The sequence below is a fragment of the Procambarus clarkii genome, chromosome 5 (assembly GCF_040958095.1).
Source record: "Procambarus clarkii isolate CNS0578487 chromosome 5, FALCON_Pclarkii_2.0, whole genome shotgun sequence".
Taxonomy (NCBI): Eukaryota; Metazoa; Arthropoda; class Malacostraca; order Decapoda; family Cambaridae; genus Procambarus; species Procambarus clarkii.
The window spans coordinates 27,916,759-27,941,268 of record NC_091154.1 but is presented as its reverse complement, the minus strand read 5'-3'; the positions used below and the strand labels follow the sequence as shown (position 1 = coordinate 27,941,268).

The 24,510-nt window shown below is 39.5% G+C and overlaps 1 protein-coding gene across 1 annotated transcript in view; it reads right to left on the bottom strand.

Annotated features, from left to right (window-relative positions):
- Positions 1-590: 590 nt before the first annotated feature.
- Positions 591-24,510, bottom strand: part of LOC123761661 (carboxylic ester hydrolase) — a 41,200-nt gene continuing 17,280 nt past the window's right edge. The window contains exons 9-11 of the mRNA XM_045747747.2: positions 3,943-4,170; positions 2,619-2,748; positions 591-910 (exon numbers count right to left, since the gene is read on the bottom strand). Coding sequence (XP_045603703.1) covers positions 671-910; positions 2,619-2,748; positions 3,943-4,170 — 598 coding nt within the window. The 3' untranslated portion in view covers positions 591-670. The remainder of the gene's footprint in view (positions 911-2,618; positions 2,749-3,942; positions 4,171-24,510) is intronic.

Sequence of the window (24,510 nt, the reverse complement as noted above, 5' to 3'; positions counted from 1 at the left end):
ACAAAAGTTTCAAAGTAGCACGGGCTATAGTGAGCCCGTAGTGGACTTACATGGCGCAGGAACGGGCTGTAACTGTGTTACTGCCCTCGCGCTTAGCACCTGGTTATATCCTCTTATAGTGAGGTGGTTAAGTAACATATGGATGAATGGCATTACATGGGGGATATTAATAAGGTATTAAATGTATCAATATACAGTGTGACATGTTGGCAGTTTATGTTCTCCTGGTTGCTTCCGTTCCTGTTGCAGGGTCATTCGGTCTAGCTTTTCCATTGGTCCGCGAGGTCTTGAAGTGGGTAGAGTGTAATTGTGTATTAGCTGGTTATTGATTGGCTGGTCTAGATTTCTTGATATGCAGCTCCTCACTGATGTCTAATCTTCTAATCTAATATATATATATATATATATATATATATATATATATATATATATATATATATATATATATATATATATATATATATATATATATATATATATATATATATTCACATAATAAAAATAATGCCTTGATCACCATTTCTTGAAGATGGTGATCTTCAAGTTTCTTCATCTTCATTTCGAAGATGAAGAAACAGACGTTGATAACCTAGCCAATACTGGAGGAGGGAGTGTAGGTAGCAACTGATGGAGGGAGTGTACGTAGGAAGCGTTGGAGGAGGATGTATAGCTAGTCACTGCGGGTGGAGGACGCGGACGGATTGCGGGAGATGCGACTCCTGAGGGTGAGACCGTCTGTAGGGTACTCATCCTTACGCCTCATCCTCCACACACACACCCCCGCCACCAGCAGCACCACCAGCAGCGCCACCAGCAACACCACCAGCACCCACGTTGAGGCAAAATAGGCGAGCGACGTCTCCGAGGCGTTGTCCAGGTACGTCAGCGTCTGACGCCACAGATTCCGCTCCTGTGAGTGGAAGAAGAAGACACGGGAAGAAGTCATCTTTGTTTCACTCAACGGAGCGCTTCTCTACCTAACTAACGTGTTCGCGTCGATTTCTCATTATTTCCCTGTTTTTGTCTTTACATTTTTGTTAATGTGTTAGAAATGTTTCTTAGATGAATCTGAAGTAATGTACTTATGTATGGTTATTTTTCTGTTGTTATTTTGTCCACAAGTATGATAATTCTTGCCAGGTTCAAGAAATCTTCTAAATTTCTCAAAAAATCTTTGCGATTTCTCAAGAAATCTTCTGAATTTCTTTTCCTGATAATTATATAAAATTAAATTGGTATTTCTCACGTAAAATTGTAATCGTGTGCAGTGTCAGTTAGAAATTACCTAAGGAAAAGGTCCTAAAATACTGCATTTACATCACCCTCAATATTTCTTGTTTAGTTAATTATTCCCAAATATAAATATTCTATTTTGGCAAAATTACATTTTGAAGCCTTTGGTATATTTTTCTCCAAAAATGTTTACCTTTAATTATGTCAATGTTTGACATACTATTACAATATTCAAATATTCTTTGAATCACTTTCCTCTGCAAATTGCCTGCATGTTTACCAATGTTTTAATTTGTTTTCCAATAAGTCAGTCCTCCTTTCCTGTAGATCCTTTCTATAGGAACAAATTTATTGTATACTCCTAATCTTATACTCGGCAATTATTTAATTGGAATTCATATTAATCCATGGTTTCAATGATTGCAAAAATGCCTTTCTTTTATTCACAAACATATACCCTTAGCTCACGAATTTTAATTATGAGGCCAGATAGAACATACTAAAACTAATGATGTCACTCAAGTAGCAAAATCAAGATATTACAACTGTCGGGGGACTCGTGGATCATATAATGGACAGAGCCGTCTGAAGACTAGACAGTGAGAGATGGATCCAACAGCATCCTATTAAACCCACATCCCAGTGTGCTTACTTGGAGGCTGTTGGTAGAATTAACATTAATAGCTGGAATTGGGAACTGTCCCATTATCAGCCTCAGTACTGTAGGCAATGATATTAGGAAAAAGTAATAGCAGGATCTTGACCACGCGTGATATATTCTCAAGAAGAGAAGATGAAGAAGGTGAATAAGAATGTTCTGAGCTCTCGGAACCTCCTACCCGGGACGGGTTGCACACTACCTGGCTCCGCTCAAGGGGGTTAGTGTCACAAGGACTTGTTCCTTTAATTATAATTAATCTAAAGTATTGAAAAGCAAATAATCTTTTTTTTCCACAAGAGATGATTACTTCTTTATATATATATGAACGCATTTTCCCCTACAAATATAATCAGCTCTGTGTTTCCGTTTCTTGTTTGGAAACAATCGTTAGATGTTAATTGTCCCTGCTGTTATTTATCTATGTGTTCTCTTACTAGATTTCGTCATTGTTTATAAAATCTCATTAACAGAAAATGCCACATGCTTCTAATTCAATTATTTACCGAGCTCGAGAAGATAAATAAAATATTAAGTCAAATAAAATGCTGTAATTGATAATTATAAATGAATGAAGTTATCGTAATTCAACATATTTGAAGGATTTTTGTTAAGGAAGCTTATGGGTTTTGCACTTGCCATTGTCTTATATGAAGGAAGCTTTTTGCATGTTTCTCAACTGCAAAACGTATGTTGCTACTGGCACTGATGAGGCGTTGAAGCTTACCTTGCTCCTGAAGGGCGTGGAGGACATGCCTGGGTTGAAGGATATGCTGTAGTAAGATATTGGCTCCCCTGGCACCAGTGGCATCCACTTTGGCATCCCTGTAGCTGCCACGTCTGAACCCTGGGGGGACCTGCAACAGCATCCAGGGCATGAGAGGCCTCTATGTACTCAAGACCCTGTGGTCAGAGGCACATATGGCTTACATGAGGAGTACCAGTGGTACTCCCTCCCTCCTATATGGTTCATCACGAGGAGTACCGCCAGTACAGAGTATTCATAGATTTGCAGATGGAAGGGACCTGCAATTGCATGGGGTCACTTAAGCAAGTCATGAAGGTACGCATATTTACACGTCCTGCCCTGATGCAGGTATGCAAGACTTGGAGTGGGCACACCAGAATAGTGTCAGAGTAGTTAACAGATGGAATGCATTAGGCAGTGATGTGGTGGAGGCTGACTCCATACACAGTTTCAAATGTAGATATGATAGAGCCCAGTAGGCTCAGGAATCTGTACACCAGTTGATTGACAGTTGAGAGGCGGGACCAAAGAGCCAAAGCTCAACTCCCGCAAGCACAACTAGGTGAGTAGAACCCACAAATATTAAAATAAAACTATTGACAAGGTTCTGCTCCGTCCTGGCCCGTTGTTAGCCACGTACCTGTGCCTCATCGTCACTGACAATGCCTCTGGCTTCTGCGGTATCCACAGCAGCATACATACTTGAGAAACATATTATGCTACATGAACCTAAGAGAATAAATAGCTACACACGGAGCCCCGAAAGGTATGAAATAATGAAGCACCAGTTCAGCTTCGTGGGGACCCCTGCAGTAGTAAGAGACACAATAGATGCCTAAAACAATATTTTTGTAATGACAACATATCCTGCCTCGCAAGCTTTTCCCACTGGTTCACCTCCGCCTGGAGAACATCTCATGTATATCACTACTTAGCGTAGAGTATTGAGAAAAAGTTATTGATATATAAGTAATCCTTCAGAAAGAACTCAGTTAATCTGCCTGTTCAACAAAACATCTCGTCAAGGCCAAAAACACTCTTTGCTCATATAACAAAGCTTCTAAGTATGAATGACTGAAGTCCACCATATTAACTACTCTCGTATTTACAGACGAGGAGTCACAATAACGTGGCTGAAAAATGTTGACCAGACCACACACTAGGAAGTGAAGGGACGACGACGTTTCGGTCCGTCCTGGACCATTCTCGAGTCGATTGTGAGAATGGTCCAGGACGGACCGAAACGTCGTCGTCTCTTCACTTTCTAGTGTCTCATATTTATCTTAATCCAAGACACACTCACCCTGTGTGGGCGAAGGTTGCCCACATGAAGGTAAGAAGTGCTGACATCTTAAGATCTCTAGGGCCTGGTTGGCCCAGGTCGTAAGGCAGGGAGAAGATAAGAGCGAGGTCGTCTCCATGGGAGATGCCAGAGTATATGGCCTGACTCTTGACCCCTCGTCCCTCAGCCAGGTGGTGGAGGGGGGCGGTGTAGGTGGGGGAGGTGGCGTCTCGGTGGGTCATCAGGTACCTGGTGTCAACAAGGTCGGGATAAGTAGCGAGCAAGGATACCTTCCTGACGCCCCAAGCTGTCACGGGCTCTCACCAACAATGGGCCAAAAGCACATTAATACAGGCACCAAACACCATTACACACACAAATCACAATAGCGTGAAGCATCAAATGAACAAATCGTAGCTCAGTCGATTAAGGCAGCGTCTGGGATCCTCTCGGACGTAGGTTCGAACCTTCGTCACGGTTCTTGTGGATTTGTTCACCAAACACCATGTTTACGGAGAGAAGAGCCCGTCCTCAGGCTCGTCCGAGCGGGGATTCGAACTCTGGGACACTTTTAGTAATTTGAAGGTATTGTGTGTTCAAAATCGGCAGTTTCTGGGATGTAAATTAATATATACTAGAATTTGGTGAATAGTTAGGCCTGACTTAGGTTAGGTTGGGTTAGGTGTTTAGGTTCTATTGGAAATTACTTATATTTGTATTACATTGCTAAGCATTTACAAAGTTGCCGTTTGAACAGAGACCATCACGTGCACACTCAACAAGAAATGTTAACAAATCATCAGTTGTGCAACACGCAGCCGTCCTCATCAACAAAGGCCGAATGCTCGTTAATCCTGCTGCCAAACCCTCTGTTTGTGAATGAAAACGGTTTACACACCACTCACAACTGATTACATTGGAACATTTCTCGAACAGTGCTTCGCTGACGACATCTGTTCGAACCACAACGCTGCAAATGCTTCACCCACGTACTACATACACAAATAATCGCCAACAGAACCTAAACACCTAACCTAACCTATGCCTATATATGCACAATATGCTAATGTATTACAATTTTAATTTATATTTGAGAAAATTCCCGTTTTGACTGAATAGCATGTAAAAGTTTATGAATGCGTCTGTGGGGTCGACTGCTGGATGGAATGAACTTGGTCTGAGGACGGATTGCTGTAAATGAATGAAAACGGTTTACTCACCGTTGAATGAAAACTCACGTACTACAAATACAAATAATCGCCAACAGAACCTAAGCACCTTACCCAACTTATGCCTCATTATATATGGAACTTTAATATATAATAATATTAATTTATATATGAGAACAAACTTATTTTTAATTCACAATACTTAAACATTTATGAATGCTTCTTGGGGGACAGCCGCTGCTTTAACGACCCTGGCTTGAGGAAAGGTTGGCAACCCCGTCTTCAGGCTATGTTCATTCCATCCAGCGGCCTACCCCAAAGACGCATGCATCAATGTTAACACGTTATTCATTCGAAATATGAATTTTTTCAAATATAAATTAATTTTATACATTAGTGTATTGTGCATATTTAGGCATAGGCTAAGTTTAGTGTTTAGGTTCTGTTGGCAATTATTTACACTTATAGTACGTGGGTGAAGCATTTAGAGTTGCGATTCGAACAGAGGTCGTCAGAGAAGCACTGTTCGAGAAATGTTCGAAGGTCATCAGTTGTGAGACAGCCCGTCCTCCAAACAAAGATCCAAAAGTGATTCCATGCACCCGCCAAACCCCCTGTTTATGAATGAAAAACGGTTTACACACAACTCACAACTGATTTCGTTCGAACACTTCCGCAACAAGTGCTTCACTGACGAGTTTTGTTCAAACCACTTCGCTATAAATGCTTCACCCACGTACTACAAATGCAAATAATCGCCAACCGAACCTAAACACCTAACCTAACCTAACCTATGCCTATATATGCACAATATGCTAATATATTATAATATTAATTTATATTTGAGAAAATTATTGTTCTGAATGAACAGCATGTTAAAATTCATGAATGCGTCTGTGGGGGCGACCGCTGGATGTAATGGACTTGAGTCGAGGACGGGTTGCGTGAGATGTGTATATACCGTTTTCCATTCGTAAATATGGGGTTTGGCGGCTGCATGGAATGAACATTTGACTTTTGTTGACGAGGACGGGCTGGTTTACACACTGATCACAACTGATTACTTTTGAAACATTCTCCAACAGAAATTTGCTCTTGTCCTATTTTCGATTGCACCTCTGTAGATGCTTCACCGACGTACTACAAGAATTTTAAGAGAACCTAAACGCCTACCCTAACCTCAGCCTAGCCATGGACACAAATCAACTCTTACATTTATAAAGAAAATGTCTGTTTATGTGAGAGACAAGACGCCTGGGGCTAGTCTCATTAAACTTCACAAGATTAGAAGTTATTTTATCGTGAGTGTCACAGGGAAGTCAGCGTCTTGCCCCCTTAAAGCACGACCCACGATATCCCACCTTCACAAAGTCTGTGGATGCGAAATGTTAAGCGCCGAGTCCATAGATTTACACATTTGCTTTAAAAAATAGTGAATTAATATATTGATTTTGAAAACATAAGTTCAGATGACAGACTTGCATTCTGGGCATAACCTTGTGTCCTAGAATGTCCCTTTCAGTGTAAAGGTCCCTTTCAGTGTAAGCTTTTGGTTACACTGAAAGGGGAAGGGAGTGTGAAGGCAGGGACAGAGAGGTGGGAAAGGGTGTGTGCAGACAGGGGGGAAAGGAAGAGTGGAGACGACGTGTGGGCACGAAAGAAAGAAAGAGACAGGGAAAAGGGCATATGTCAGGGAGGGAAGAGACGGGAAGGGGCGTGTGTGGGTAGGGAGGACACGGGGAGTTTATACTAGAGGAAATGGGCAGTGTTTGTGAGGGATTATAGGGAGTGTGTGTTTGGGGTCATGGGGAGTGTGTGTTAGGGGTCATGGGGAGGGTGTGTTAGGGGTCATGGTGAGGGTGTGTCAGGGGTCATGGGGAGGGTGTGTCAGGGGTCATGGGGAGGGTGTGTTAGGGGTCATGGGGAGGATGTGTTAGGGGTCATGGGGAGGGTGTGTTAGGGGACATGGGGAGGGTGTGTTAGGGGTCATGAGGAGGGTGTGTTAGGGGTCATGGGGAGGGTGTGTCAGGGGTCATGGGGAGGGTGTGTCAGGGGTCATGGGGAGGGTGTGTTAGGGGTCATGAGGAGGGTGTGTTAGGGGTCATGGGGAGGGTGTGTTAGGGGTCATGGGGAGGGTGTGTTAGGGGTCATGGGGAGGGTGTGTTAGGGGTCATGGGGAGGGTGTGTTAGGGGTCATGGGGAGGGTGTGTTAGGGGTCATGGGGAGGGTGTGTTAGGGGTCATGGGGAGGGTGTGTTAGGGGTCATGAGGAGGGTGTGTTAGGGGTCATGGGGAGGGTGTGTTAGGGGTCATGGGGAGGATGTGTTAGGGGTCATGGGGAGGGTGTGTTAGGGGACATGGGGAGGGTGTGTTAGGGGTCATGAGTAGTAGGGTGTAAGCGCTACAGGGGATATTTTTTTTCTGGCCGAGGACCCCTGTGGGGTGTAAGCGCCACAGGTGATATTTTTTTTCAGGTCCAATATCCCGTGTAGCGCTTGGGGGTTTTCAGGCGAATTTGGGGAGTCACAGATTTGGGATTAAGGATTTCTTATGAGAAAAATAATTTCCGAGATCTTAGAAGTTTGTTAAGCATTCTTATGATGAAAATAAGTAGGAAAATCTTAAAGAAAAGTTTTAGAAAAATCGTGTTTGTGTCACAGCATTTCCAGGTAAACTCTATGGACAACCTTTGCCCGTTTTCAATCACACATTTTCCAAGAGCATTTTCAGAGAATATTGTCTTAGATGTTTTGTTAAGGAAAACAGACAACTTATCCATAACATTTAGTTTTATATCCATTTACGGCTATTTCACCTGTAAAGACCAAAATTGAACAGAGCCCAGTTTTAAGCTCATATTTCATCAGAGACCAGTTTATACCGAAATTCGCCAGAGTCTACTTTGAGAGCAAATTTCATCAGTGTCCTGTAATCTGTGAAAACTTGACAGAGACCATTTTATACCCAATTTTCGGCAGAGTCCAGTTTATGCTCAAATTCGCCAGAGCCTACTTTGAGAGCAAAATTAGTCAGAGACAGTTTTAAGCTCATATTTCATCAGAGTCCAGTTTATGCTCAAATTCGCCAGAGTCTACTTTAATAGCAAAATTCATCAGAGTCCAGTTCTTGATCGAAATTCATCAGAGTCCAGTTTTCTAGCAAATTTCATCAGTGTCTACTTTGTGCCAAAATATTCAGAGTCCAGTTCATGATCGAAATTAATCAGAGTCCAATTAAAGACCCAAATTTGACAGAGACCACATTTTCGCTACTAGCAGTCCAATCCCCCTGAAATTTTAAACAGTCATATTTCAGACGTAGTAAATAAGATCAAGTCAGTTACTGAGCTCCAGCTCTTGTCCCCCACCCTCTTCCACCCTCAAGTCTTTGTAAATAAACCATCAATTTCCCTGAAATTTTTACCCTCTGTATTTCAGACATAGTAAATATGAAGTAAACAATTATAAAACTCTAGCTCTTGTCCTCTGTCCAAGCTCACATTTGTAAAATCATTACTCTCAGTCCAAATCACCCAACTACATTTTCAGACATAGTAAATAAAAACCAGTTCAGTTATCAAGTTTCAACTCTTGTGCCCCAGCTTAGTTCATTTGTACAAGTTCTTTATTTTCCAACTAAATCACCCTGAGATTTAAGATCACCGTATTTCTAACGTAGTAAAATTAATCGGGGCATTAACCAAGCTCCATTTCCTCAGCCTTAGATCATCAGACATAAATATATTCGATCAAGTCCCTCTCCAGCCTATCTGTTTATCAGAGTATTTACTTTACCCTTCTCATCCCCAACGTATCAAAACCTTCAATAATCATACTGTATTTGCATATTTTCTCTATATTCAGCTGTGTTCTTCACATTTTGTCCATGTTTTCTATGTTCACTCCATGTTCTTCAAATGTTCACAGTCCCATTCAGTTCATATTTTCACAAGTATCTCCATTTTTTCTGTAATCTTTCTCTTAGTCTCATTACTTTCTCTACAAATTCTAGTCATATTTTCTATGTTTTCACGTTCATCACATGTTCTCTTTACAACTTTTATACTCAATATTCATGCTAACTTCCATATTTTTTGTGTTCTTTGTCAATATTCATGTTCCTCTACAAGTTCATGTTCCTCACAAGATCACTTCGTTTTTCACCTTCACTTACATGTTTTCTACATTCTTTGTCATATTCTCCATGTTCTTCACAAGTCCATTGTTCATTCTTTGTATTCCCTATTCTCCTTATCATGTTTTCATGTTCTCTGTAAGTTCATATTCCCAGCATGTTCACTGTATTCATCAACTTTTTCTTACATGTTTTCTGTGTTCACCGTATGTTCACTGTGTTCATTCCCTTACTTAACCTCAATTTTTTTATGTTCTTTGTTTCTTCCATTCACTAACTAGTTCTTTGTCAAATATTAGCATCAGCAATACAGTTTCCTCAACAATTTTAGTCACCAAGTTTTTATTTGCAAAAACTATGTCAAAGTAATTCTCGTAGTCAACTTAATAGTTCTACCAGCCATATTCTTAAACAAATCTACAATTTATTCAGTTCCAAATTTACAAAGACAAACCTTTCTTGTAACTTCTTAACTAAAAATCTTTCGCCAATCAACTAAAAACATAGTCACTTTCGTCATTTCTCAACTAAACCTATTATCCAGTCAACTAAAAATAGTCAGAAATAGCCTCGTTCAACACTGTTCTTAACTAAAACACCCTTTCTCTTAGCTGAAAATTGTCAAAGGAAACTTCTTTCAGCACTTTCTTAACAGCCGCTATGTTTCATCACGAAAAAATTGTCAAAGGAAACTTTCCAAAACTGTTCATAACTAGCTTTTATCCATCGTCAATCAACTAAATAATAACTTTCATCATTTCTTAACTAAACTTATTCCCCAGTCATCAGAAAATAGCCGTGTTCTTCATGTTTCATTGTCATTTCATAACTAAAATTATCCATCAATCAACAGAAAAAGCCATGTTCATCATGTTTTGTCTTTTTGCTTAACTAAAATTATGTTTTGTCAAGTAAGAAAAAATAACCAAAGATATCTTTCATCGCTGTTCTTAACTGACATTATACTTTGGGGAGCACAAAAATAGTCTCCCTCGTCATGTTTTGTCTTTTTCCTTAACTAAAGTATTCATCAGTCAACTAAAAATAATTGCTTCATCATGTTTCCTTGTCATTTCTTAACTGAAATATCACTTCTCTCATCTGAAATAGTCAGGATTAACCTCATTCAACACCGTTCTTAACTAAAGTAACCTTTTGCTTAGCTAAAAATTGTCAAAGGAATCTTTTCAGCACTGTTCATAACTAACTTTATCCATCGTCAAGTAAGAAAATATAGTCAAAGATATCTATCATCGTCGTTCTTAACTGACATTTATACTTTGTGGAGCACTAAAATAGTCAAATGTAACTTTTTCAACACTTTCGTAACTAAAATTATATGTCGCTAAGTAAGAAAAATAGTCAAAGGTGCTCTTCTTTACACCAAAGTTACTCTTCGAGAAATCAAAGACTCTCTTCAATACATCAAGGACTTACTCAAAGACACCAAAGTTACACTCTAAGACATCCTTCGAGACATCAAAGACTTCAATGGGACTCTTCCATTCATCAAAGACATTCTCTAAGCCCTCAAAGTTATTCTCAGCACAATCAAAAGTTATTCCAAGACAACAAAAGTCATTCTCAGAGCTATCAAAATTATTCTCGGAGTCATCAAAAGGTATTCTCTAACTCACTTTTGGTCATTAAAGTTAAGTTCTATGTTATAAAAGTATGTCTCAGAGACATCTAAAGTTAATCTTAGAGTTATCAAATGTAATCTCTAACTCTCTTTTGTTCATCAAAGTTGATCTCAGAGTTAACAAAGGTAATCTCTAACTCACTCTCGTTCATCAAAGTTATTCAAAGAGCTAACAAAAGTTATTCTCAGAGTCACCTTCGTTCTTCAGAGATACTTTCCAAAACATCTTTATTCATCAAAGTTATTCTCAGAGGCATAAAAGTCATTCTCAGAGCTATCAAACTTGTTCTCAAAGTCATCAAACTTATTCACAGAGTCATCAAAGTTAATCTAAGACATCATTTTTCATCAAAGATATTCTCTCTAAACCATCAATGTTCTTCTCTAAGACATAAAAGTTATTCTCAGACTCACCTTCGTTCGTCAGAGAAACTTTCAAAACATCTTTGTTCATCAAACTTGTTTTCAAAGTCATCAAAAGTTAATCTAAGACATCTTCTTTCATCAAAGTTATTTTCAGAGACATCTAAAGTTATTCTCAGAGCTATCAAACTTGTTCTCAGAGTCATCAAATGTTATTCTCGATGTCATCAAAGTTATTTTCAGAGACATCTAAAGTTAATTTCTATGTTATAAAGTTATTCTCAGAGACATCTAAAGTTAATCTTGGTCATCAAAGTTGTTCTCTAAACATCAATGTTGTTCTCCAAGACATCAAAGATGTTCTCAAAATCATAAAAGTTATTCCCAGAGCTATCAAAGTTAATCTCAGAGTTATCCAAAGATATTCTCATGTCCACAAAAGTTATTCCAAGAGACGTCAAAGTTGTTTCAAAGACTTCAAAGTTAATCTCAGAGTTATCCAAAGACATTCTCAGAGACATCTAAAGTTATTCTCTAAGACATCAAAGTTGTTCTAAGAGTTATCAAAAGTTATTCTCAGTCATGATATGTTATTCTCTAACTCACTTCCATTCATCAAAGACATTCTCTAAGTCCTGAAAGTTATTCTCTAAGACAACAAAGTCTTTCTCAGAGCTACCAAAGATGTTCTCTAAATCATAAAAGTTAATCTTAACTCACCTTCGTTCATTAGAGAAACTTTCCAATCCATATTCGTTGACCAGAGTTATTCTCAGAGTCATCAAAGCGATCTCTAATTCATCTTCGTTCTCCAAAGTTGTTCTCTAAGACACCTTCATTCATCAAAGAAACTCTCCTTCTTCCATCATGTTATTCTTTAAGACATCTTCAGTCATAAAATTTTCTCTCCAAAATGTAACTAGTTCAGCTTTTCATACCAAACCTGCATTTCTGTTAAACATATTTTCTTAGTTGCTTTACCCTAAAACTGTTCTCTGAACTACACTGTTCAAACCTACGTAACCTATCCTCTCCACCCAATGTTACTTAGTTAACGTAACGTTCCTAAACCTAGCTTTACCTATCCTAACATACCTTACCTTACCTTCCCTATCTTACCTAACTTTACCTATCCTAACATAACTTACCTTACCTTCCCTATCTTACCTAACTTTACCTATCCTAACATAACTTACCTTACCTTCTCTAACTTAACCTAACTTTACCTATCCTAACTTAACTTACCTAACTTATTCTGCTTAACATAACTTACCTTCATATCTTACCTAACTTTACCTATCCTATCCTAACCTAACTTGTCTTACATAACTTAATCTTACTTTCCCAAACTGATGTATCCTAACTTATCTAGTCCAACCAGACATGATCTAACTTAAGTATTCCTTCTTGTCTTTGTGTTTCGTCAATCATTGTCTCATATTCATTTACTCATTTCAAGGGTTAATTTCTCAAATGGTCACTTATGCATTTCAAGTGCTATTTGTTAGAGATTGGATATTTAAGCATTTCAAAGAATTATAATTTCTCAAATGGTCACTTATGCATTTCAAGTGCTATTTGTTAGAGATTGGATATTTAAGCATTTCAAAGAATTATAATTTCTCAAATGGACGTTTTTGCATTTCAAGTGCTATTTGCTAGAGATTGAATATTTAAGCATTTCAAAGAATTTTTGTTATATATGGGCATTTACTCATTTCAAGGGATAATTTCTCAAATGGACGTTTTTGCATTTCAAGTGTTATTTGTTTAAGATTGGGTATTTAACCATTTCAAAGGATTTTGTTATATATGGGAACTTACTCGTTTCAAGGGCTAATTTCTCAAATGGTCATTTTTGCAGATCAAGGGTTATTTGTTAAAGTTCATCAAGTTGCCCATAAGTTGTATTAGTAGGTTCTATCTTATGTTCTTATTCCCCAACCCCTTAACCTAACCTCTTGTAATCTTAGTGTATTTAGTAGGTTCTATCTTATGTTCTTATTCCCCAACCCTTTAACCTATCCTTTCAGATGTAGTTTGTTGAATATATTATCCTTTTCCTAACCTTTCAGATGTAGTTTGTTGAATATATTATCTTTTTCCTAACCTTTCAGATGTAGTTTTGTTTCTCCTTTTGTATATTTTTACCCAAACCATCTTTCCTTCTTTACTTTGATTCTCCTACTCCTTCTAACCCTCCTTTTCTATCTCTCTCCCTTATTCTCTCTCTTCCTCCCCTCTCTCTCCCTCATTTGCTCAAATGCTCTCTTGTTTCTCAAATTCAAGTCTTATTGCTCCCATTCTCACACCCTCATTCTCATTCACTTAGTTTTTCTTTTTCTCAATTCAAGTCTTATTGCTCCCATTCTCACACCCTCATTCTCATTCACTTAGTTTTTCTTTTTCTCATTTCAAGTCTTAGTGCTCCCATGCCCACACTCTCTCTCATTCTCTCTTCTTTGGTCCCATTTTCTTCCGCCCCCTCTCTCTTACTCCTTGCTCTTCTTTCATGCTCTCAATCCCTTGAGCTCTTGTTTCTCAATTTCAAGTCTTAGTAGATCTGATTCTTTACTATTGTAATTTTATTATTACTATGATAAAGAATGAACTTATATGTGAAAACAAAGTAAAGAAGGAAAGATGGTTAAGTGGGATGGTGGGTTTGGGTAAAATATACAAAAACAAGAAACAAAGCTACATCTGAAAGGTTAGGAAAAAGATAATATATTCAACAAACTACATCTGAAAGGTTAGGAAAAGGATAATATATTCAACAAACTACATCTGAAAGGATAGGTTAAAGGGTTGGGGAATAAGAACATAAGATAGAACCTACTAAATACACTAAGATTACAAGAGGTTAGGTTAAGGGGTTGGGGAATAAGAACATAAGATAGAACCTACTAATACAACTTATGGGCAACTTGATGAACTTTAACAAATAACCCTTGATCTGCAAAAATGACCATTTGAGAAATTAGCCCTTGAAACGAGTAAGTTCCCATATATAACAAAATCCTTTGAAATGGTTAAATACCCAATCTTAAACAAATAACACTTGAAATGCAAAAACGTCCATTTGAGAAATTATCCCTTGAAATGAGTAAATGCCCATATATAACAAAAATTCTTTGAAATGCTTAAATATTCAATCTCTAGCAAATAGCACTTGAAATGCAAAAACGTCCATTTGAGAAATTATAATTCTTTGAAATGCTTAAATATCCAATCTCTAACAAATAGCACTTGAAATGCATAAGTGACCATTTGAGAAATTATAATTCTTTGAAATGCTTAAATATCCAATCTCTAACAAATAGCACTTGAAATGCATAAGTGACCATTTGAGAAATTAACCCTTGAAATGAGTAAATGAATATGAGACAATGATTGACGAAACACAAAGACAAGAAGGAATACTTAAGTTAGATCATGTCTGGTTGGACTAGATAAGTTAGGATACATCAGTTTGGGAAAGTAAGATTAAGTTATGTAAGACAAGTTAGGTTAGGATAGGATAGGTAAAGTTAGGTAAGATATGAAGGTAAGTTATGTTAAGCAGAATAAGTTAGGTAAGTTAAGTTAGGATAGGTAAAGTTAGGTTAAGTTAGAGAAGGTAAGGTAAGTTATGTTAGGATAGGTAAAGTTAGGTAAGATAGGGAAGGTAAGGTAAGTTATGTTAGGATAGGTAAAGTTAGGTAAGATAGGGAAGGTAAGGTAAGGTATGTTAGGATAGGTAAAGCTAGGTTTAGGAACGTTACGTTAACTAAGTAACATTGGGTGGAGAGGATAGGTTACGTAGGTTTGAACAGTGTAGTTCAGAGAACAGTTTTAGGGTAAAGCAACTAAGAAAATATGTTTAACAGAAATGCAGGTTTGGTATGAAAAGCTGAACTAGTTACATTTTGGAGAGAAAATTTTATGACTGAAGATGTCTTAAAGAATAACATGATGGAAGAAGGAGAGTTTCTTTGATGAATGAAGGTGTCTTAGAGAACAACTTTGGAGAACGAAGATGAATTAGAGATCGCTTTGATGACTCTGAGAATAACTCTGGTCAACGAATATGGATTGGAAAGTTTCTCTAATGAACGAAGGTGAGTTAAGATTAACTTTTATGATTTAGAGAACATCTTTGGTAGCTCTGAGAAAGACTTTGTTGTCTTAGAGAATAACTTTCAGGACTTAGAGAATGTCTTTGATGAATGGAAGTGAGTTAGAGAATAACATATCATGACTGAGAATAACTTTTGATAACTCTTAGAACAACTTTGATGTCTTAGAGAATAACTTTAGATGTCTCTGAGAATGTCTTTGGATAACTCTGAGAATAACTTTGAAGTCTTTGAAACAACTTTGACGTCTCTTGAAATAACTTTTGTGGACATGAGAATATCTTTGGATAACTCTGAGATTAACTTTGATAGCTCTGGGAATAACTTTTATGATTTTGAGAACATCTTTGATGTCTTGGAGAACAACATTGATGTTTAGAGAACAACTTTGATGACCAAGATTAACTTTAGATGTCTCTGAGAATAACTTTATAACATAGAAATTAACTTTAGATGTCTCTGAAAATAACTTTGATGACTTCGAGAATAACATTTGATGACTCTGAGAACAAGTTTGATAGCTCTGAGAATAACTTTAGATGTCTCTGAAAATAACTTTGATGAAAGAAGATGTCTTAGATTAACTTTTGATGACTTTGAAAACAAGTTTGATGAACAAAGATGTTTTGAAAGTTTCTCTGACGAACGAAGGTGAGTCTGAGAATAACTTTTATGTCTTAGAGAAGAACATTGATGGTTTAGAGAGAATATCTTTGATGAAAAATGATGTCTTAGATTAACTTTGATGACTCTGTGAATAAGTTTGATGACTTTGAGAACAAGTTTGATAGCTCTGAGAATGACTTTTAGGCCTCTGAGAATAACTTTGATGAATAAAGATGTTTTGGAAAGTATCTCTGAAGAACGAAGGTGACTCTGAGAATAACTTTTGTTAGCTCTTTGAATAACTTTGATGAACGAGAGTGAGTTAGAGATTACCTTTGTTAACTCTGAGATCAACTTTGATGAACAAAAGAGAGTTAGAGATTACATTTGATAACTCTAAGATTAACTTTAGATGTCTCTGAGACAAACTTTTATAACATAGAACTTAACTTTAATGACCAAAAGTGAGTTAGAGAATACCTTTTGATGACTCCGAGAATAATTTTGATAGCTCTGAGAATGACTTTTGTTGTCTTGGAATAACTTTTGATTGTGCTGAGAATAACTTTGAGGGCTTAGAGAATGTCTTTGATGAATGGAAGAGTCCCATTGAAGTCTTTGATGTCTCGAAGGATGTCTTAGAGTGTAACTTTGGTGTCTTTGAGTAAGTCCTTGATGTATTGAAGAGAGTCTTTGATTTCTCGAAGAGTAACTTTGGTGTAAAGAAGAGCACCTTTGACTATTTTTCTTACTTAGCGACATATAATTTTAGTTACGAAAGTGTTGAAAAAGTTACATTTGACTATTTTAGTGCTCCACAAAGTATAAATGTCAGTTAAGAACGACGATGATAGATATCTTTGACTATATTTTCTTACTTGACGATGGATAAAGTTAGTTATGAACAGTGCTGAAAAGATTCCTTTGACAATTTTTAGCTAAGCGAAAGGTTACTTTAGTTAAGAACGGTGTTGAATGAGGTTAATCCTGACTATTTTCAGATGAGAGAAGTGATATTTCAGTTAAGAAATGACAAGGAAACACGATGAAGTAACTATTTTTAGTTGACCGATGAATACTTTTAGTTGAGCAAAAGCCAAAACATGATGAACATGACTTTTTCTGATGATTGGCGGATAATTTTTAGATAAGAAATGACAATGAAACATGAAGAACACGGTTATTTTCTGATGACTGGGGAATAAGTTTAGTTAAGAAATGATGAAAGTTATTATTTTTAGTTGATTGACGATGGATAAAAGCTAGTTATGAACAGTTTTGGAAAGTTTCCTTTGACAATTTTTTTCTTGATGAAACATAGCGCCTGTTAAGAAAGTGCTGAAAAAAGTTTCCTTTGACAATTTTTAGCTAAGAGAAAGGTTGTTTTAGTTAAGAACAGTGTTGAACGAGGCTATTTCTGACTATTTTTAGTTGACTGGATAATAAGTTTAGTTGAGAAATGACGAAAGTGACTATGTTTTTAGTTGATTGGTGAAAGATTTTTTAGTTAAGGAACGTTAGATAACATGTAAGGGGAAAAACCTAGAGAACATATGGGGAACATGGCAAAGAACATATGTAAGAAAAGTTGATGAATACAGTGAACATGCTGGGAATATGAACTTACAGAGAACATGAAAACATGATAAGGAGAATAGGGATTACAAAGAATGAACAATGGACTTGTGAAGAACATGGAGAATATGACAAAAGAATGTAGAAAACATGTAAGTGAAGGTGAAAAACGAAGTGATCTTGTGAGGAACATGAACTTGTAGAGGAACATGAATATTGACAAAGAACACAAAATATGGAAGTTAGCATGAATATTGAGTATAAAAGTTGTAAAGAGAACATGTGATGAATATGAAAACATAGAAAATATGACTAGAATTTGTAGAGAACATAATGAGACTAAGAGAAAGATTACATAAAAAATGGAGATACTTGTGAAAATATGAACTGAATGGGACTGTGAACATTTGAAGAACATGGAGTGAACACGGATGAGAATACGAAGAACACAGTGAATATAGAGAAAATATGCAAATACAGTATGATTATTGAAGGTTTTGATACGTTGGGGATGAGAAGGTAAGGGAGGGAAAGGGTAAGAGTTAAGCTGGAGACGGACTTGATCGAAAATATTTATGTCTGATGATCTAAGGCTGAGGGAATGGAACTTGGTTAATGCCCTGATTAATTTTACTACGTTAGAAAATAAGGTGATCTTAAATCTTAGGATGATTTAGTTGGAAATAAAGAACTTGCACAAATGAACTAAGCTGGGGCACAAGAGTTGAAACTTGATAACTGAACTGGTTTTTATTTACTATGTCTGAAATATAACTGTTTAAAATTTCAGGGGGATTGGACTGCTAGTAGCGAAATGTGGTCTCTGCCAAATTTGGGTCTTTAATTGGACTCTGATTAATTTCGATCATGAACTGGACTCTGAATATTTTGGCACAAAGTAGACTCTGGCGAATTTTGCTAGAAAACTGGACTCTGATTAATTTCGATCATGAACTGGACTCTGTCACATTTTCACAGATTACAGGACACTGATGAAATTTGCTCTCAAAGTAGACTCTGGCGAATTTCTGTTGATAATTGGACTCTGATGAAATATGAGCTTAAAACTGCCTCTGACTAATTTTGCTCTCAAAGTAGACTCTGTTCATTTTTAGGTATAAATTGGACTCTGATGAAATATGAGCTAGATACTGTCTCTGACTAATTTTGCTCTCAAAGTAGACTCTGTTCATTTTTAGGTATAAATTGGACTCTGGCGAATTTGAGCATAAACTGGACTCTGCCGAAAATTGGGTATAAAATGGTCTCTGTCAAGTTTTCACAGATTACAGGACACTGATGAAATTTGCTCTCAAAGTAGACTCTGGCGAATTTCGGTATAAACTGGTCTCTGATGAAATATGAGCTTAAAACTGGGCTCTGTTCAATTTTGGTCTTTACAGATGAAATAGCCGTAAATGGATATAAAACTAAATGTTATGGATAAGTTGTCTGTTTTCCTTAACAAAACATCTAAGACAATATTCTCTGAAAATGGTCCTTTTACAAATTCGGTCATAAACATATAAATAAACTTCTATGATTATTTGAAACTCTGAAAATAGTTGTAAGGAAATAGGAGGAGGAGAGAGAGAGAGAGGAGGGACGGTAGAGATATTATGGAGATAAGATATGATAAGAGCCGTCTGGCTGTCCGGGCGTAAAGTAAATAAAGGTGACGCGACAGATTGCGAGGTAAGGGGGGGAGGGAGGGGGGTGTGATGTACGAAACCCTGAAAACAATGACTTACACAGGTGATTTTCTAAATTTATATGAATAACTAAGGCTTACATAGACGATTTTGTAAGTTGAAAACATGTAAAATATGTCCGTAGAGTTCTCCTGGAAGCCCTAAAGTGCTACACACGTTATTTGAATTTCTCCCATAAGGCTTTAACAAACTTCTAAGTCTCGGAAATTATTTTTCTCATAAGAAATCCTTACTTCTAAAATCTGCGACTGACAAAATTTACCTGAAAACCCCCAAGCGCTATACACGATTTTCTAAATTTACCTGAAACCCTTGGGGCGCACAGGGGATATTCTAAATTTACCTGAAACCCTTGGGGCGCACAGGGGATATTTGACCTGAAACCCTTGGGGCGCACAGGGGATATTTGACCTGAAACCCTTGGGGCGCACAGGGGATATTCTAAATTTACCTGAAACCCTTGGGGCGCACAGGGGATATTCTAAATTTACCTGAAACCCTTGGGGCGCACAGGGGATATTCTAAATTTACCTGAAACCCTTGGGGCGCACAGGGGATATTTGACCTGAAACCCTTGGGGCGCACAGGGGATATTTGACCTGAAACCCTTGGGGCGCACAGGGGATATTCTAAATTTACCTGAAACCCTTGGGGCGCACAGGCACCTTTTTTCCCAGAAAAAAAAAGGAGCCTGTGTGGAGCCATCCCCCCTACTGTCATGAGGAGGGTGTGTTAGGGGTCATGGTGAGGGTGTGTCAGGGGTCATGGGGAGGGTGTGTCAGGGGTCATGGGGAGGGTGTGTTAGGGGTCATGAGGAGGGTGTGTTAGGGGTCATGGGGAGGGTGTGTCAGGGGTCATGGTGAGGGTGTGTTAGGGGTCATGGGGAGGATGTGTTAGGGGTCATGGGGAGGGTGTGTTAGGGGACATGGGGAGGGGTGTGTTAGGGGACATGAGGAGGGTGTGTTAGGAGACATGGGGAGGGTGTGTTAGGGGACATGGGGAGGGTGTGTTAGGGGACATGGGGAGGGTGTGTTAGGGGTCATGGGGAGGGTGTGTTAGGGGTCATGGGGAGGGTGTGTTAGGGGTCATGGGGAGGGTGTGTTAGGGGTCATGGTGAGGGTGTGTCAGGGGTCATGGGGAGGGTGTGTCAGGGGTCATGGGGAGGGTGTGTTAGGGGTCATGGGGAGGATGTGTTAGGGGTCATGGGGAGGGTGTGTTAGGGGACATGGGGAGGGTGTGTTAGGGGTCATGAGGAGGGTGTGTTAGGGGTCATGGGGAGGGTGTGTCAGGGGTCATGGTGAGGGTGTGTTAGGGGTCATGGGGAGGATGTGTTAGGGGTCATGGGGAGGGTGTGTTAGGGGACATGGGGAGGGGTGTGTTAGGGGACATGAGGAGGGTGTGTTAGGAGACATGGGGAGGGTGTGTTAGGGGACATGGGGAGGGTGTGTTAGGGGACATGGGGAGGGTGTGTTAGGGGACATGGGAGGGTGTGTTAGGGGACATGGGGAGGGTGTGTTAGGGGACATGGGGAGGGTGTGTTAGGGGACATGCGGAGGGTGTGTTAGGGGACATGGGAGGGTGTGTTAGGGGACATGGGGAGGGTGTGTTAGGGGACATGGGAGGGTGTGTTAGGGGACATGGGGAGGGTGTGTTAGGGGACATGGGGAGGGTGTGTTAGGGAACATGGGGAGGGTGTGTTAGGGGACATGGGGAGGGTGTGTTAGGGGTCATGGGGAGGGTGTGTTAGGGGTCATGGGGAGGGTGTGTTAGGGGTCATGGGGAGGGTGTGTTTGGGGTCATGGGGAGGGTGTGTTAGGGGACATGGGGAGGGTGTGTTGCTAGGAGATGGGAAAGGTGTTGGGGGGGGGGGGAGGGAAGGAAGGGGAATATAGATGGTGTAAAGATGTTTACGGAGATAAAGATGCTGATTATTGAAGATTGTTACCGTGATGAGGGTGAGAAGAAAGACTGTGAGGGGGAAAACTGAGCAGCGGATAAACCCGGGCACCGCCGGGTATCCCTTTTAATATATAATAAAATTAACTCAGATGATAAAAATACCAATTTTAATACACAGTAATAGGCATCATGTCTGCCAACAACCACTCATGACAAACGCAAAACCTGGAGGCCAAAGGTGAGCAATGGTGAACTCCAGAGTTGCAGGCTGTCTAAGAGACTTCAGTAATTATACAAATTACATTCGTCTGGATTAACTCTTAATAACGAGCTCGTCTGCATAGCCAGAAGACGTACTTATATATATATTAATTTATTATCTCATTGTAAACAGCAAAATGTGACATGCATTTTGACACAGTGAACAATCTGAACTGAAAAAAGAAGGTGTCTGAAATTTCTGAGATTAACAAAACAAATGACAGCTCAAAGACTTTCGCAGTCGTGAGAAATTCACACCATTTGTAAACAAAAACAAATTCTAAACACCAAGAATATCAGACAAAAATGGGTTAGAAAATATTTTGCAAATTAGATAAAAATGCAAATGGCTTTCAGTAAGAGTTAAAAGGTCATAAAATTGAATTTCCTTCACATTGTAAGATATTAAAAAAAAAAATCTTTCTACAAATTAGTCATAATTTTAGTTCTGATTTTTCTAGTAATTTAATTCTTCAGCATTTGTATCATTGGCATGAGCCGAGTCAGATGTTAACTTCACAGGTGACTGAGCCAGCTGTTAACATCACAGGTGACTGAGCCAGCTGTTAACACCACAGGTGACTGAGCCAGCTGTTAACATCACAGGTGACTGAGCCAGCTGTTAACACCACAGGTGACTGAGCCAGCTGTTAACACCACAGGTGACTGAGTCAGCTGTTAACATCACAGGTGACTGAGCCAGCTGTTAACACCACAGGTGACTGAGTCAGCTGTTAACATCACAGGTGACTGAGCCAGCTGTTAACATCACAGGTGACTGAGCCAGCTGTTAACACCACAGGTGACTGAGCCAGCTGTTAACACCACAGGTGACTGAGTCAGCTGTTAACATCACAGGTGACTGAGCCAGCTGTTAACACCACAGGTGACTGAGTCAGCTGTTAACACCACAGGTGACTGAGCCAGCTGTTAACACCACAGGTGACTGAGTCAGCTGTTAACATCACAGGTGACTGAGCCAGCTGTTAACACCACAGGTGACTGAGCCAGCTGTTAACATCACAGGTGACTGAGTCAGCTGTTAACATCACAGGTGACTGAGCCAGCTGTTAACACCACAGGTGACTGAGTCAGCTGTTAACATCACAGGTGACTGAGCCAGCTGTTAACATCACAGGCGACTGAGCGAGCTGTTAACATCACAGGCGACTGAGCGAGCTGTTAACATCACAGGTGACTGAACCAGCTGTTAACACCACAGGTGAGTGAACCAGCTGTAACACCACAGGTGACTGAGTCAGCTGTTAACATCACAGGTGACTGAGCCAGCTGTAACACCACAGGTGACTGTGCCAGCTGTTAACACCACAGGTGAGTGAACCAGCTGTTAACACCACAGGTGACTGAGCCAGCTGTTAACATCACAGGTGAGTGAGCCAGCTGTTAACACCACAGGTGACTGAGCCAGCTGTTAACACCACAGGTGAGTGAGCCAGCTATTAACATCACAGGTGACTGAACCAGCTGTAACACCACAGGTGACTGAGCCAGCTGTTAACACCACAGGTGACTGAGCCAGCTGTTAACATCACAGGTGACTGAGCCAGCTGTTAACACCACAGGTGACTGAGCCAGCTGTTAACACCACAGGTGAGTGAACCAGCTGTTAACATCACAGGTGACTGAGCCACCTGTTAACACCACAGGTGACTGAGCCAGCTGTTAACATCACAGGTGACTGAGCCAGCTGTAACACCACAGGTGACTGGACCAGCTGTAACACCACAGGTGAGTGAACCAGCTGTTAACATCACAGGTGAATGAGCCAGCTGTTAACATCACAGGTGACTGAACCAGCTGTAACATCACAGGTGACTGAGCCAGCTCTATCATCACAAGTGACTGAGCCAGCTGTATCATCACAGGTGACTGAGCCAGCTGTATCATCACAGGTGACTGAGCCAACTGTTAACATCACAGGTGACTGAGCCAGCTGTTAACATCACAGGTGACTGAGCCAGCTGTTAACATCACAGGTGACTGAGCCAGCTGTTAACATCACAGGTGACTGAGCCAGCTCTAATGTCAGCTGGCTCACGAACGTGTATTAGTACCGTTTGCGTTGCCTGCAATTTCGTTGTTTACTCAGCGATGACAATTCAAGACTAAGTTTTGTAATTGCGTTTATAACATTTAACGTTTCGGAAGTTCCTGTTGCATAACTGTGCATTTAGGACAGAATGAATGCAGCGTGAAATATATCGGGAAGCATGATTAGCAAATTAGTTCAAGGAAATAGGGCAACAGTTATATACCAGCTAGTAAAAAAAATAATTAGTACTTTGTGCTAAACTCTTTGAGTAGACCAACTATTTTACATCAACAAAACATCACACACAGGTGAGTGTATGTGTGTGTGTGTCTTTACTAGGTGAACACTAGGTGGGTTCACACACTTACAATCACACACACATACACACACACACACACTCACACACACACACACACTCACACACACACACACACACACACACACACACACACACACACACACACACACACACACACACACACACACACACACACACACACACACACTCACACACATTACCTATCCTCAGGGGAATCGACCGGGTAAACAAGGATAAACTATTCAACACTGGCGGGACGCGAACAAGGGGACACAGGTGGAAACTGAGTACCCACATGAGCCACAGAGACGTTAGAAGGAACTTTTTCAGTGTCAGAGTAGTTAACGGATGGAATGCATTAGACAGTGATGTGGTGGAGGCTGACTCCATACACAGTTTGAAATGTAGATATGATAGAGCCCAGTAGGCTCAGGAATCTGAACACCAGTTGATTGACAGTTGAGAGGCGGGACCAAAGTGCCAGAGCTCAACCCCCGCAAGCACAATTATATGATTACAATTAGGTGAGTACAGACACACATTTATATTTATAAGGGACCTGGTAGCCTGGTGGATAGCGCGCAATACTCGTAATTCTGTGGCGCGGGTTCGATTCCCGCACCAGGCAGAAATAAATGGGCAAAGTATCTTCCACCCTGAATGTCCCTGTTACCTATCAGTAAATAGGTACCTTGGAGTTAGTCAGCTGTCACGGGATGCTTCCTGGTGTGTGTGTGTG